Source organism: Nelumbo nucifera, chromosome 4 (assembly GCF_055504915.1).
Source record: "Nelumbo nucifera cultivar China Antique chromosome 4, China Antique-T2T, whole genome shotgun sequence".
In the NCBI taxonomy this organism is placed as follows: Eukaryota; Viridiplantae; Streptophyta; class Magnoliopsida; order Proteales; family Nelumbonaceae; genus Nelumbo; species Nelumbo nucifera.
The window spans coordinates 56,263,240-56,275,479 of NC_142652.1; the positions used below are offsets into that span (position 1 = coordinate 56,263,240).

Below are 12,240 nucleotides of genomic sequence, written 5' to 3' on the forward strand. Positions count from 1 at the left end.
TAACTGTGAATTGATGCCAAATTTACGAACAGAATGTGGTGTAGAGGGCTAGTAGTAGGGGGGGGGGGCTGGAATTCAGAATTCTGCATGGTGTTTTTGTACTTCCCCCAAATTTTTATCCCCAATTCCTAATTAATCTTTAAAGTGAGGTACATTGAATGATAGATATGAACATGGCAGATGGAAAGTTATGGTGGACGCCAAAGTCCAAGCCGGTTATGGTTATAGTTATGGCTATGGGTCCTCTCTGTCCCTGATTCAATCCTTTGCCTGGCCCCTGGGTTTTGTATTGAGCTAAACGACTGCAGCCCGCAGGATCACGTGGTCTGCTATCTAGAGGACCCCTTTGATTTCTTTTTGACTTTCACATAATTATCTGCCAGTCTTGTGAAGGCATAATTTTACTATTTTTGCATATTATTAACGAAAATATTTCTAAATTTAGAAAAAAGATGAAGAAACCCTTTTCTTCACCGTTCAACAAATCCTTCACAATACATTATATCTGTTTTCTTCTCTTTTCTTTCCTTAATTAGTTATTTGATTTCCACACTTTATCTTAATATGTGATTAGGGTCACTTTCTGCCTTTTGCTTTTTTAGGGTTTATAAATATTTTCTTGTTTATTTTTATTTTATTTATTTATATAATTAATAATCTGTTTTTTTACTTAAGAGAATTAAAGAAACTCTAACTCTATAGTTTTGTGCTTTGAATATATATGATATTATATAATAAGATGTTTTATTGCTAAAAAAAAGACTTAAAGGCCGTTTGGCAAGTCTTTTTTAAAAGATATCAAAAGACATAGTGAGATTTTGCATTAAGATCTTGATAGCCTGAAGATAATTTGATTAATGCATGTCTTCTCGTATATCTTTTTATGTGAAGATGAATTGAAAAAATGAAAAACTCAATTTAAAACCTTCCTAAAAACCATCAAAATTACAAGAGTCGAATAATAATGCTATGCACACTTGGAAACACTTGATTTGTTCGTGCATGCGCAGTTATTGATAGAGAGTAACATTTATATAGATTACAATTACATTGTTACAGTGATAACAGAAGCATCTCTTGATGATTCAAGGAGTGAGTGCTACGGCTGCTTTCTATGAGTTAATCGGTGGAGAGAGAGAATGAGGCAAAGCTGCACATGGACCATCTTTATGGACTGATGACTCTCGTAGGCCATTGATAACTTAATCCACCTCAATGTCATTTTACTGGGAAAATTATAAAACCCTCCTTTACGTTTTCTGAAAACCTCCCTAACATTTTAAAAATGTGTAAAAAGTTCTCTTTTGTTAATTTTTCAGATACAAAATTATTGATAATATGCATTATTCTTTTTTAGTTATCAGATTTGCCTTTAACTAATTTTATTGAGATGTACATCTACCAAAAAACTCGACAGATTCTCTTTATATTTCATTTCAATCTTACTCAACCATTGTTTTCAAACCCCCTCTCTTTTCTAATTTGGAATTTTACTAAAGACTGTTAACCATTGACGACAGAGTTGGTCGTGATGGAAGCTATAGAACTTGTCTTGGTTTTTATCTTTTCGGGTCACTTGATGAATTTGCGGTCACGGATTTGCATCGGTATGTGAGCCCGTGGAGTGTTGAGTGGGGTGAAGTTGTAAAACGTTGGTGGTCTTGCGGTCAGGTTGGCAATCTGGCCTCCTAGTTTCTCATTTCGATTTTCGGCCATCATGGTACTTGCGCTTCCGGTCGTGCTGGTCTTCATGCCTTTTCGACATTCATGTACTTTTGTGCGTACTTCATGAGTGCGGCCAGGTTGAGGGGAGGGTTCTTTTGTAGCGAGAGGTTGAACATAGATGAGCGTAGGCCATTCATGATTGTTATCACTGCCACTAACTAGTTTAGAGCTTGGACTTGGAGGGCCTCAACATTGAACCTCGCCAAGTATTCCCTCAAAGTTTCTCTTTTTCTTTGCCGTACTTGCATGAGGATGGTCGACATCTTCCAGTGCCTTTGGCTTGTGGTGAACTGCGCTAGGAACTACGTCTCCAACTGCTCCCACGAGGATATGGACTACGGAGGAAGGGAGGCATACCAAGTCCTGGCGACTCTGTAGAGGGTGGCGACGAAGGCCTTGCACATGAGACCTTCGGAAGAGCCATGCAACTCATCACGACCTTGAACCCTTCGATGTGATCATTGGGGTTCGAGGCTTCGTCGTACTTCTTGAACTGAGGAGGTCGCCAGTCAGTCGATGGGAGCTTGTCCATGATCTCTTGGACGAAGACAAGTTCCTTCGCGGGCTGGCCATGGTGTTGTTCCGTGGGCTGGGCCATTGGAGAAGCCATACTTCTGCCTACTTGGTTGCATTCTAGTTCGGCCAGCTGTTCTCTCAACTCCCTAATCTCAGCACCTCTGTTGGTCAGGGTCACGTCCATGGGCCTTTCTCCTTTTGGGATTGCAAGCCGATCTCATACCAAACTGGATTCGGCTATCGAGATTGGCGGTTGTGGTAGACGCTGACCGAGCCATTCCTTCATCGATATTCGAGTGGAATGATGTGACCTGCTGTGGATGTCATGTGCACGAGACCGGACTGGAGAGTCTAGTCTTCTAGATGGCTGCTGCTTCTCATGGTCGGACTGGGCCCTATGCTTGTTTGTGTGGCACTTTTTAGGGTCCTTAGTGTGAGGATTAACCATGGTAAACGCCTATGTAGTAGGGCGAACGGTCAAGGGGCTTGAGTTGGTTGTCCTAGTGTCTCCATCATTGCAAGGATGCAGTCGACCTTCTGTTGCATTACTTGGAATTGCACGGGGTTGACCGTGGTCTGCTATTGGGGCTCTCAAGGTGGAGAGTTGCGAATGAGAGCGGGAACCCCAAGACAGGAAATCGGCTCCAGAGTGATCAGACGTGTTATTAGGCATGGTTGTTTTGAGTGCCTAGGAGGAGGTTTGAGAAATGGCTTTTTGTGCGCTTTCCATAGACGACACAAATCTGATGTTGTCCGACCAGAGGTATTTCAAACCGAGGACACAGTCAAATAATCATGCCAACTGGATGAAGTCGAGGTGGAAGGACAAAGCCATGCACTAGGACCTGCAACCAAGAGGAAAGGTTAGAGGCCTGAAGAGTTATTCCCTGGGTAGGTACTCCAATGCTCAAGTCAGTTGAATGGAAAGGTAGGAGGTCCGACCGAGCAAGTGAGAACAATGCTAGTCCAAATAGAGAAGATAGAGCAGAGGTATTCTAAGTCCAAAAGTCCTCTACCTTGAGCGGAGATTACCTATTTATAGTCGAATGTTCATGTTCTGAACGGATGAGGTTTCTGGAGTGCTTAGGATGAGGTTGTCCGCCAAGGTCTTCGGGATGTCGCCTATTCCCCAATGGAGTTAATTTTCTCGTCCATGCAGGACACTCATTCTTGGTCATGATTATCTGTCATGCGTGGTACCGACATGGCTAAAGAGAGAAGATGGCCGCCACATAATGTCTTTGGCCAACTCAACCATAACTCAAACAGATAATATACATTATTCTTTTTTTTAATTATCAGATTTACCTTTAACTAATTTTATTGAGATGTACATCTACCAAAAAAACTCCACAGATTCTCTTTATATTTCACTTCAATCTTACTCAACCATTGTTTTCAAACCCCCCTCCCTTTTCTAATTTGGAATTTTACAAAAAATTGTTAACCATTGCTTCACTTGGCCACCACCCTCTTTGTTTATCTTTTCCTTTTTTTTTTTTTAAATTTGAATAATTGCAAAGGTGTAAAAATTATATATATATGTATATGATATTATTTACAAATTTTAAATTATGGATGAAATTATTTTAACAATAATAAGAGTATTTTAGAAATTTTAATATTTTATTACTATTAACATTTTTTTTTTCAAAATGTCATAGGAGATTTTTGTTAGGATGAGAAACAATGTTCAAAGAATCGGATTGAGCATAGAATTTGGACAAGGGAGGGTTAGAGGTTTAACTAGGGTTGAATTGAAGGTTAACAATAATGATATGGCATATACATAAATATACTATAAGTTATATACATATTATATATAATATATTTCAGAACTTTTAATATAATTAATATGGCGTATTGATGATTCAAATTTACATTTTCTTACACATATGTAATAAGTAAACCGGGCCGATCCACCGATGCAGTTTTCTAAACAGTATAGTTTATAAAATAGTAAATTTTTTTTTCGATCAGTATGTTATACTTTGAGCTTAGTGCTATTTTGGCCTCAAATTTTAGAATATGACAATTTAATATTTAAATTTTCAAAATATATCAATTTAATATCTATTGTTAATCAGTCCGTTAAATAATCATTAATAATATTTAAAAAAATAAAATACTTTTTAAACATCATTTAATTTCTTTATCAACCGTCCAAATGTTATTAATAATTCTCTTATTCTGAATCTACTGAAATATGATCCCAATTTTTTTAAATAAAAAAATTAAAAAATTGAGACTGTTTATTTTTATTGTTAATATTTGGATGATTGTTAAAGAACGTTTGATGAAAGTTTCAAATACTAGTTTGGGTAGTAATTAATACCAGGTAGCGAAAGTTTGGGAAATTTTCCCAATAATAAAATAAAATAATTAAAATAACAAATTTCGCTATTTAATTTAACGAATTACATGCAGTAAGCAACACATGTTATAAAATAATAATTAAATATTGAACTCTCCACTGGTGCTCTGGAAGCGCCGGTGCGCTGGGAAAAGGAAAAGGAAATCTCTGGGCGAAGCGAAGGACCCATGGTCGTGGGCACATGGTTTCACTCGGAAAAGTGGTCCGATAGCATTATATTCTTGGGGTTTTTATCTGTACGGATCATCGTTGACGATGACGGTGCCCAGCTGTCTCTTTCTCCGAGCATCAATCGAGGATGATGTCGAGCCCAAAAGATTTGGCTGTCTGAATATCACACATCTGTACGCACAAAACAGCCGAGTAGTGTCCTCTTCAATCTTTTATTTATTATATCCATTTTCCTTCCCCCACAGTCTTCTTCTTCAGTTTCAGTCAGCAGAGAGGTGAGTAAGTACGCTGCTTAAAGCTTGTTTGTTTTCGTTTCCTGGATGGATAGATTTGAGTAGTCGTAATTTTTTTTATCTGATGAAGCTGTAGTTTGATCATTCTCTAACGACTGTAATTCTTTCATTTGTTGTGTTTTAGCTAGTTTTGTTTGTTTTTCTTTACAGTCTATTAGGATTTAGGAGATGCTTAGTTACCCTCTTTGGATTCTGCAAGATTAGGAACGAATCTTTGGTGCATGCAATGCAAATGATCGCTTCTGCTCTTATCTTGTATCTTTTCTGGCTTTCTTCGCTTTATATACTGATTTTTCCGTGGGTTTAGGGTCTTCCACTTTACGTATAGTTCATGTCTTTCCTGTGAAATCTGTAAGGTTTGGTACCGTTTTTATTTTTTTCCCTTTCTTTTGTTTTTTCAAACGTTTCTTAATTGTTTGCTCGTCTTCACTCTCTGATTTTCATCATTTCTAGTAGTTTCTGTCCATCACCTGTTTATAAGGTATGCTTCTGTTTTTGTTCCCCCTTTTCTTTTGAGATCTCAGCATTTGGTTTTTGTCTTAGCTTCTGCTGAATTTCAAGTTGGCACCATGTTCTTTGAGGTTCCACTGGATTTTCCAAGGCTCGTGAACATTTAATGTTCTTCGTTTCAATCGAAATCTATTTCTGTAATCAAGGATTTGAAATTTTTGTTTCTGTCTTTTCCTTTGGACATTTCAATATCTGAGTTACAGAAATATTTGTAATTTTAGCTCTGTTTATTCCCTGCAGAAAAAAAAGCGCTTCAAATCTAACTTGATTGTAGAAAAGCTTTCCATTTTTCTTATTTCAGAATCTTGCAAGCTCTAACTTATCTTTCCTTTTTACAGATTTTTGAAACTTTGAGCGATGTCTAACGTCGACATTGAGGGTCTCTTGAAATTGAAGGAAATCCCGAACGATGGCCGGATCCCGAAGACGAAAATAGTCTGCACTCTTGGTCCGGCGTCTCGATCTGTGCCTATGCTTGAGAAGCTGCTGAGAGCGGGAATGAACGTTGCGAGGTTCAATTTCTCGCATGGCACGCATGAGTATCATCAAGAGACCCTAAACAATCTCAGGATAGCCATGCACAACACTCAAATCTTGTGTGCTGTCATGCTTGATACCAAGGTTTTTAATTTATTGCTTTTTCAGATTTAATTTGGTTGGAATGAAATATATTGCATGCTCTGATTTAAATTGAGCTTTACTGATAAATAGTTTTTAATTCCTCGGATTTAAAATTTTCAGAGGAAGGTTTGAGTAAAAGATCTAATGGTTGAATGCAAAAATGTAGCTTACCTCTGCTTCATTTTACGTTTGGCATCATGCCCGATTTCCTGAAAATCACTGCCATGTTGGAGCCACGTCAGTGCTAGAGCAATTGGCGTTGAAAATTCTGTTTGATTGGTCGATTTTTGTGATTTTCGGGGAATCTGCCAAAAATCGATTCTTAAATTGGCCCTATTCCCTGATTTCCAACTAATTCAGATTTTTTGAGGATGACATGGCATCCGTGTGGCATGAGATAATAACTTCAATGCATAAATAATCGGCCCTTGAGAATAAGTACCAAACAGCCCATTTCTCAAAAATCGGCTTACATGGCATAAATGATCACAAATAATAAAATTCAATGATTTGATTTTTGAAAAATCACCGATTTCAAAAATCACTGGCTTTTTTTTGAAAAACCAGCAAGGAAGTGGGATATTTATGCTTTCCAGATATCTTTTCTTTGGTTTCTTTATTACATATATAGAACAGCTTCAGAAGAAAACCTATAACTCAACCATGTTGCATTGTGTTTCCTTGCGTTAAAGGGCTGAGTAAGCTACCTTCTTTTTCTTCATAGTTGAAGAGAGGTGATTTCTATAAGCCTGCAAGGTTTCATGGATTATCTTTTTGAGAAAGAATATGCATTAAACACATGTGATGTTGCTTTTGGGGCAACTAGTGGAAGGTTAGAATCTAATACAAACTGTTCTTTATTGAACCTCAACTGTTTTTCAATAGTTGAAGAGAGGTGATTTCTATAAGCCTGCAAGGTTTTTCAATAAATGCCTACCAAACATTCATATATATATATATATATATATATATATATATGGGCGTTTGTTGAAACACCTATTTGGATCCGACGTGGCACTGTTTTTTTGAAAAATGGCCACGGTTCCAAACATCCCCTTAGTAATAACCTGGTTTTCTGCCTGAAGGTTTCATGTACAATAGCATGTTCATACTGTGGATTTATCTTATGATTTCAGCCAAATTTATGATTTATGTCTCACTTTTGTATACTTCTATTCAGTTCATAAATTTGGCTGAAATCATAAGATAAATCCACTTTTGTATACTTCTAGATGAAAGATATTGGTTATGCTGTTGTTATGTTACTGTATTTTTGGTGTTTGTTTCATTTTCTTTTGTACAACTGTTTCCAAGTTCCCAAGAACAGGGAGTTTGTGAAGATAGAGCAATTTAGCTGGTAAGTTGACCTAGATAGACGTTCCTTATCATATTTCTTATGCCAGAGAGATTTGCTTTTTAACTAGCTGTTTTTTTCCATGTTGTGATGCTTGAAAGTTGAAACTGGTAGATTTAAAGGAGTATTTGCCACTAATGTATGAATTTTCTTATGTGGAAATTTTTGTTATATTGGTGAAAGTTCTGATAGTTGTCCTTAAAAAACTTTTGGTTTCTTATAGACTACAGTGATACTTGCTATTAATGTGAATTTGATTTGTAAAGGACTCCACACTCTAAGGGTATGTTTGGTTTGATAGAAATAAGAGAGAAACAGAAAGTTGAGGGAAATATTGCAAATTGTGTTGAATTCCTGAACAACGTTCCTTCAACTTTCTGTTTCTCTCATTTTCTATCATACTAAACACAGCATAAGGGTGTGTAAGATAAGCATTCCTGATAAGAGCCTTTCCAGTTGTATACAGCTTGTTTTATATTAATGGAGAAAATCCAATTAACACTGGACTTAATATACCTCAAGTTTTGGACAACAGAAAGTCTTAGAACAATAGGAAATCAGTGCATGATGCACCTGCTCAAACTCTGATACCAATTTGATGCAAGCTGGGGTACAACCTGAATCAGCAATAGGTGAAAGGGTAGTCTAGGAAATCACTCAACAGGGAAGAGAGATGGAATCAATCAACATCTCTAGTCAGAGAATCACTTGGTAACTCAAAACTCAAAAGGGAAAACTAAAAGCTTCACAAAGAAAAAACTAGCAAAAGACCTCCACTTTTTCCTCGATATAAATAGAGCTTAGAGTTTAGAGAGATTACAATAGCTAGTTGACTCATAAAGAGTAACATTTAAGACTTCAGACTTCAATGCCACTATCTCAATCTAGTAGATGTAACACAAGTGCAAGAGAAAATAAATAGATTCAAAGACCAAAAATAAAACACTTGATGGAGTATTGACAAATAACCAGATGTGGACGCATTGGTGCTTATGTGGTACTCTAATGCTCCTAGATCAGTCCATTTCTTAGCCCAAATAATAGAATAATCATGTCTAGGTGTATCAGTAAGTGATTTTTCTTATTCATCTCGTTCCTTTTTTTTCCAAGTGGATGTTTAAAGAGAATAGTGACCTTTATCACTTACTGATTTCAGTTTCCCATTAGTTGAAGTCAAAATATTGTTATGGATTTCTACCATAGGTTTACTTTTCCAGGCTGTTGAGTTTGAAAATGGCTTACTCAGCAATAATATGGTCTAATTCATACAATAACCTGTCTAGTAAGAATTTCAGTTAAACTGTTCAGATCTTTTGTGCTGCACTTTACCTGCACTTTGTTCACATTTTCAGGGACCTGAGATTCGAACTGGCTTCCTGAAGGATGGGAAGCCTATTCAACTTAAGAAAGGGCAGGAAATTACGATCACCACGGACTACACAGTCAAGGGGGACACAGAAATGATCTCTATGAGTTATAAAAAGCTTGCTGTGGATTTGAAGCCTGGCAACACCATCCTCTGTTCGGATGGAACCATCACCCTTAATGTCTTGTCTTGTGACCCTGCTTCAGGAACCGTGAGATGCTGCTGTGGGAACACTGCTATGTTAGGTGAGAGAAAGAATGTCAATCTACCTGGTGTTGTAGTGGATCTCCCCACACTTACAGACAAGGATAAGGAAGACATATTGAAATGGGGTGTGCCAAACAAGATAGATATGATTGCTCTCTCATTTGTGCGCAAGGGCTCGGATCTTGTTAACGTTCGAAAAGTTCTTGGACCGCATGCCAAGCACATAAAGTTGATGTCTAAGGTCTTTCTCAATTCTTTAATGCATACCTGTTCTGTTTTGATTGGAAAAAAGGAAAATTTAGGTTACCCTTACATTTCATATACAAGAAGGAATAATCTAAAACAACCATCAAGAGTTAGATTGTAGTCCCTGTGAAAGTCTATGATAGACCTGAATGGAGTACTTAAGAATCCTCCATGCATACTTCTTTTTTCCTATTGCAATTTTTTTAATATACAAGTCCTGACCCTTCTTGGTCATCCAATTGACTTGTTTTAGTTGTGGAATTTTGAAGGTTGAGAATCAGGAGGGAGTGATCAACTTTGATGAGATCCTGCGCGAGACAGATTCCTTCATGGTTGCTCGTGGTGATCTTGGGATGGAAATTCCTGTGGAGAAGATTTTCCTTGCTCAGAAGATGATGATCTACAAGTGCAACCTAGTGGGCAAGCCTGTGGTGACTGCCACCCAGATGCTTGAATCCATGATCAAGTATCCTCGCCCTACCCGTGCTGAGGCCACTGATGTTGCCAATGCAGTCCTGGATGGCACTGATTGTGTAATGCTTAGTGGTGAGAGTGCAGCAGGAGCGTTCCCAGAGCTTGCTGTGAAGATCATGGCGAGGATCTGCATTGAGGCAGAGTCCTCTCTTGATTATGGTGCTATCTTCAAGCAAATGATCAGGTCAGCCCCTCTACCAATGAGCCCACTGGAGAGTCTTGCCTCCTCAGCAGTGCGAGCAGCAAACAAAGCCAGGACAACCCTTATTGTTGTATTGACGCGTGGTGGGACTACAGCAAGGTTAATAGCAAAGTACAGGCCTGCAGTTCCTATCCTCTCTGTGGTGGTTCCAGTTCTAACAACAGATTCATTTGACTGGATCTGCAGCGATGAGAGCCCGGCCAGGCACAGCCTTGTCTACAGGGGCCTGATTCCACATCTTGCTGAAGGATCAGCTAAGGCCACGGATGCGGAATCCACGGAGGTGATCCTGGAAGCTGCCCTCAAGTCGGCAACACAAAAGGGGCTTTGCAAGGTAGGTGATGCAATTGTAGCACTACATCGTATAGGGGGAGCCTCTGTCATAAAGATCTGCACTGTGAAGTGAAATGAAAACTAAAGACGCTCCATGCTTTCCTAGATTTGTCATTTGTGGGGAGATCTGTCCTGCTGCTTCTGATGTCATGTTTGTTATGTAGTTAGAAACTTAGAATCCATCCTGACCATACTGAGCTACAGGAAGTTGTTGGTTCTATGGCTTCCTTTGTTTCCCTTTTCTGAATTCTGATGATGTTTCTACTTTGCGTTGCTTTGAGAACCCAGGCTCTCAGTATTTTCAAAATTTGGAGTTGAAATGCAGTTTTTCCCAGATGGGTGCTGAATTGGTAGAAATTCGCATGCATATAATCATATTTAAGAATAATTGTGTATGAGTGCACTCACTTTCTGCAGAAAATGTCATAGGTCGGGTCCATATCGGGTCCGGTCCATCCCATCCAAGACCCAAATAACTGGGATCAAACATTGGAGGCCCTTTTTTCCTGTCGGCCTTGGTTTCTTGGAATAGGCCGATTCTAAATTTTCTAATACAAAATACAAGGTTTTACGCTTTACAATGTATTTGTACTCCTTCCAAATGGAGAAGAATGAGTATATAATAAAGAATGACAAAACCCTCTAACTCTAATATTAATTTATAAAATGATAAAATATTATTAAATTCAATAAATTATTTACAAAAAATATAAAATATTAATATAATATAATATAATGGAATTAATAATAAATATTAACATTAATTATTAAATAATAGTAAATTAATTTTAAAATATAAAATTAATAAATTAATAAGATATAATAAAATATTCATAAATTAATGAAAAATAGTAAGATATAAATTATTAAATAATAATAGTAATAATAAAGTATAAATAAATTAATAATTATATATTCATAAAGTAATAATAAAATTGAAAAATTTAGAGTTAGGCCACGTGGCTGATGAGATGGTTACATTTGCCCCAAACAATGGCAAAGGAGCAAAATTCGAGTTCATTGCGCGTAAACTCCACCATGGAGATTAGATCTAGATCTGATCCGATGAGAGTATTCGGATCAAATGTGTAATTTAATTGTTTCATGGATCTTCAATTAGGTTTGAGCAAAGCGATATTCCACGCATTCATAAGCGTGACCTTGCCTTGTTCTAACAAGGAGATTTGTCATGGAGAAATGAATAGGGCTGCTCATAATAGTAGAAAACGAGAACAACCAAACTATCATCTGTAATGAGGTTCTTTGATTAATGCTAGTTTTCTGAGTGTGTCTTTTGGAAAAAACAAGGAGATTTGTCTGTGATAGCTTATCTTTGGAACAAATTTGCTTCGATCACTATACTTCTCGGATGAACGTGAGAAAGAAAAGATCCACCAGTTTCTCATGGAACTGGGAGACTCATTCAATACAATCCATTTTAGCATTATTAGATCTGAATAATCGGATCCTATTTCAAGCCTCAACAAGATTTATTTGTTGTTTGCTCAAGAGGAGTTCCATCAACTTACGATTTCTCTGAGAGTTTTGTCCAGTCTTGATGCCACAATTCTCAATGTTGAAAGCACCTTGGCCATACCAAAGAGAAATGTTTCGAACTCATAGGCTATCCACCCACATACCTAGACTTGGTGGTCACAGATCACAGTCCAAATCTAACAGGACTAATCATGCGGAACCACCCGAATGCTCTATTGGAATTGATAAGGTTGCTTCATTTACAATGACCATGCCATCTTCTGCCACTCAGACTTCCCCTGTGGCTGATCTTCGCTAGCTGATCTCAAACGTGAATTAGCTGATATCTCTTCTTAGCAAAGAGTCATCAGA

The 12,240-nt window shown here is 37.6% G+C and overlaps 1 protein-coding gene across 9 annotated transcripts; it reads left to right on the top strand.

The window, feature by feature from the left end:
- The first annotated feature begins 4,673 nt into the window (after positions 1-4,673).
- On the top strand, positions 4,674-10,749 carry LOC104610149 (pyruvate kinase, cytosolic isozyme-like). Of its 9 annotated transcripts, none has more exons than XM_010276644.3 (4): positions 4,674-5,065; positions 5,928-6,210; positions 8,917-9,378; positions 9,653-10,749. In XM_010276644.3, exons 2-4 carry the CDS (start codon positions 5,947-5,949, stop codon positions 10,463-10,465), a joined length of 1,539 nt encoding a protein of 512 aa, XP_010274946.1. In that variant the 5' UTR covers positions 4,674-5,065; positions 5,928-5,946; the 3' UTR covers positions 10,466-10,749. The 9 variants fall into 9 exon arrangements, with proteins under 9 accessions (XP_010274946.1, XP_010274945.1, XP_088760478.1 ...); XM_010276643.3 differs by having other exon boundaries at positions 4,674-5,061; XM_088904352.1 differs by having other exon boundaries at positions 4,717-4,959.
- The last annotated feature ends 1,491 nt before the right edge of the window (positions 10,750-12,240 follow it).

Coding starts and splice junctions, on each gene's coding strand:
- LOC104610149 (XM_010276644.3), top strand. CDS start 5,947: ATGTCTAACGTCGACATTGAGGGTCTCTTGAAATTGAAGGAAATCCCG. Junction 6,211..8,916: donor CTGTCATGCTTGATACCAAG/GTTTTTAATTTA, acceptor TCACATTTTCAG/GGACCTGAGATTCGAACTGG. Junction 9,379..9,652: donor ACATAAAGTTGATGTCTAAG/GTCTTTCTCAAT, acceptor GGAATTTTGAAG/GTTGAGAATCAGGAGGGAGT.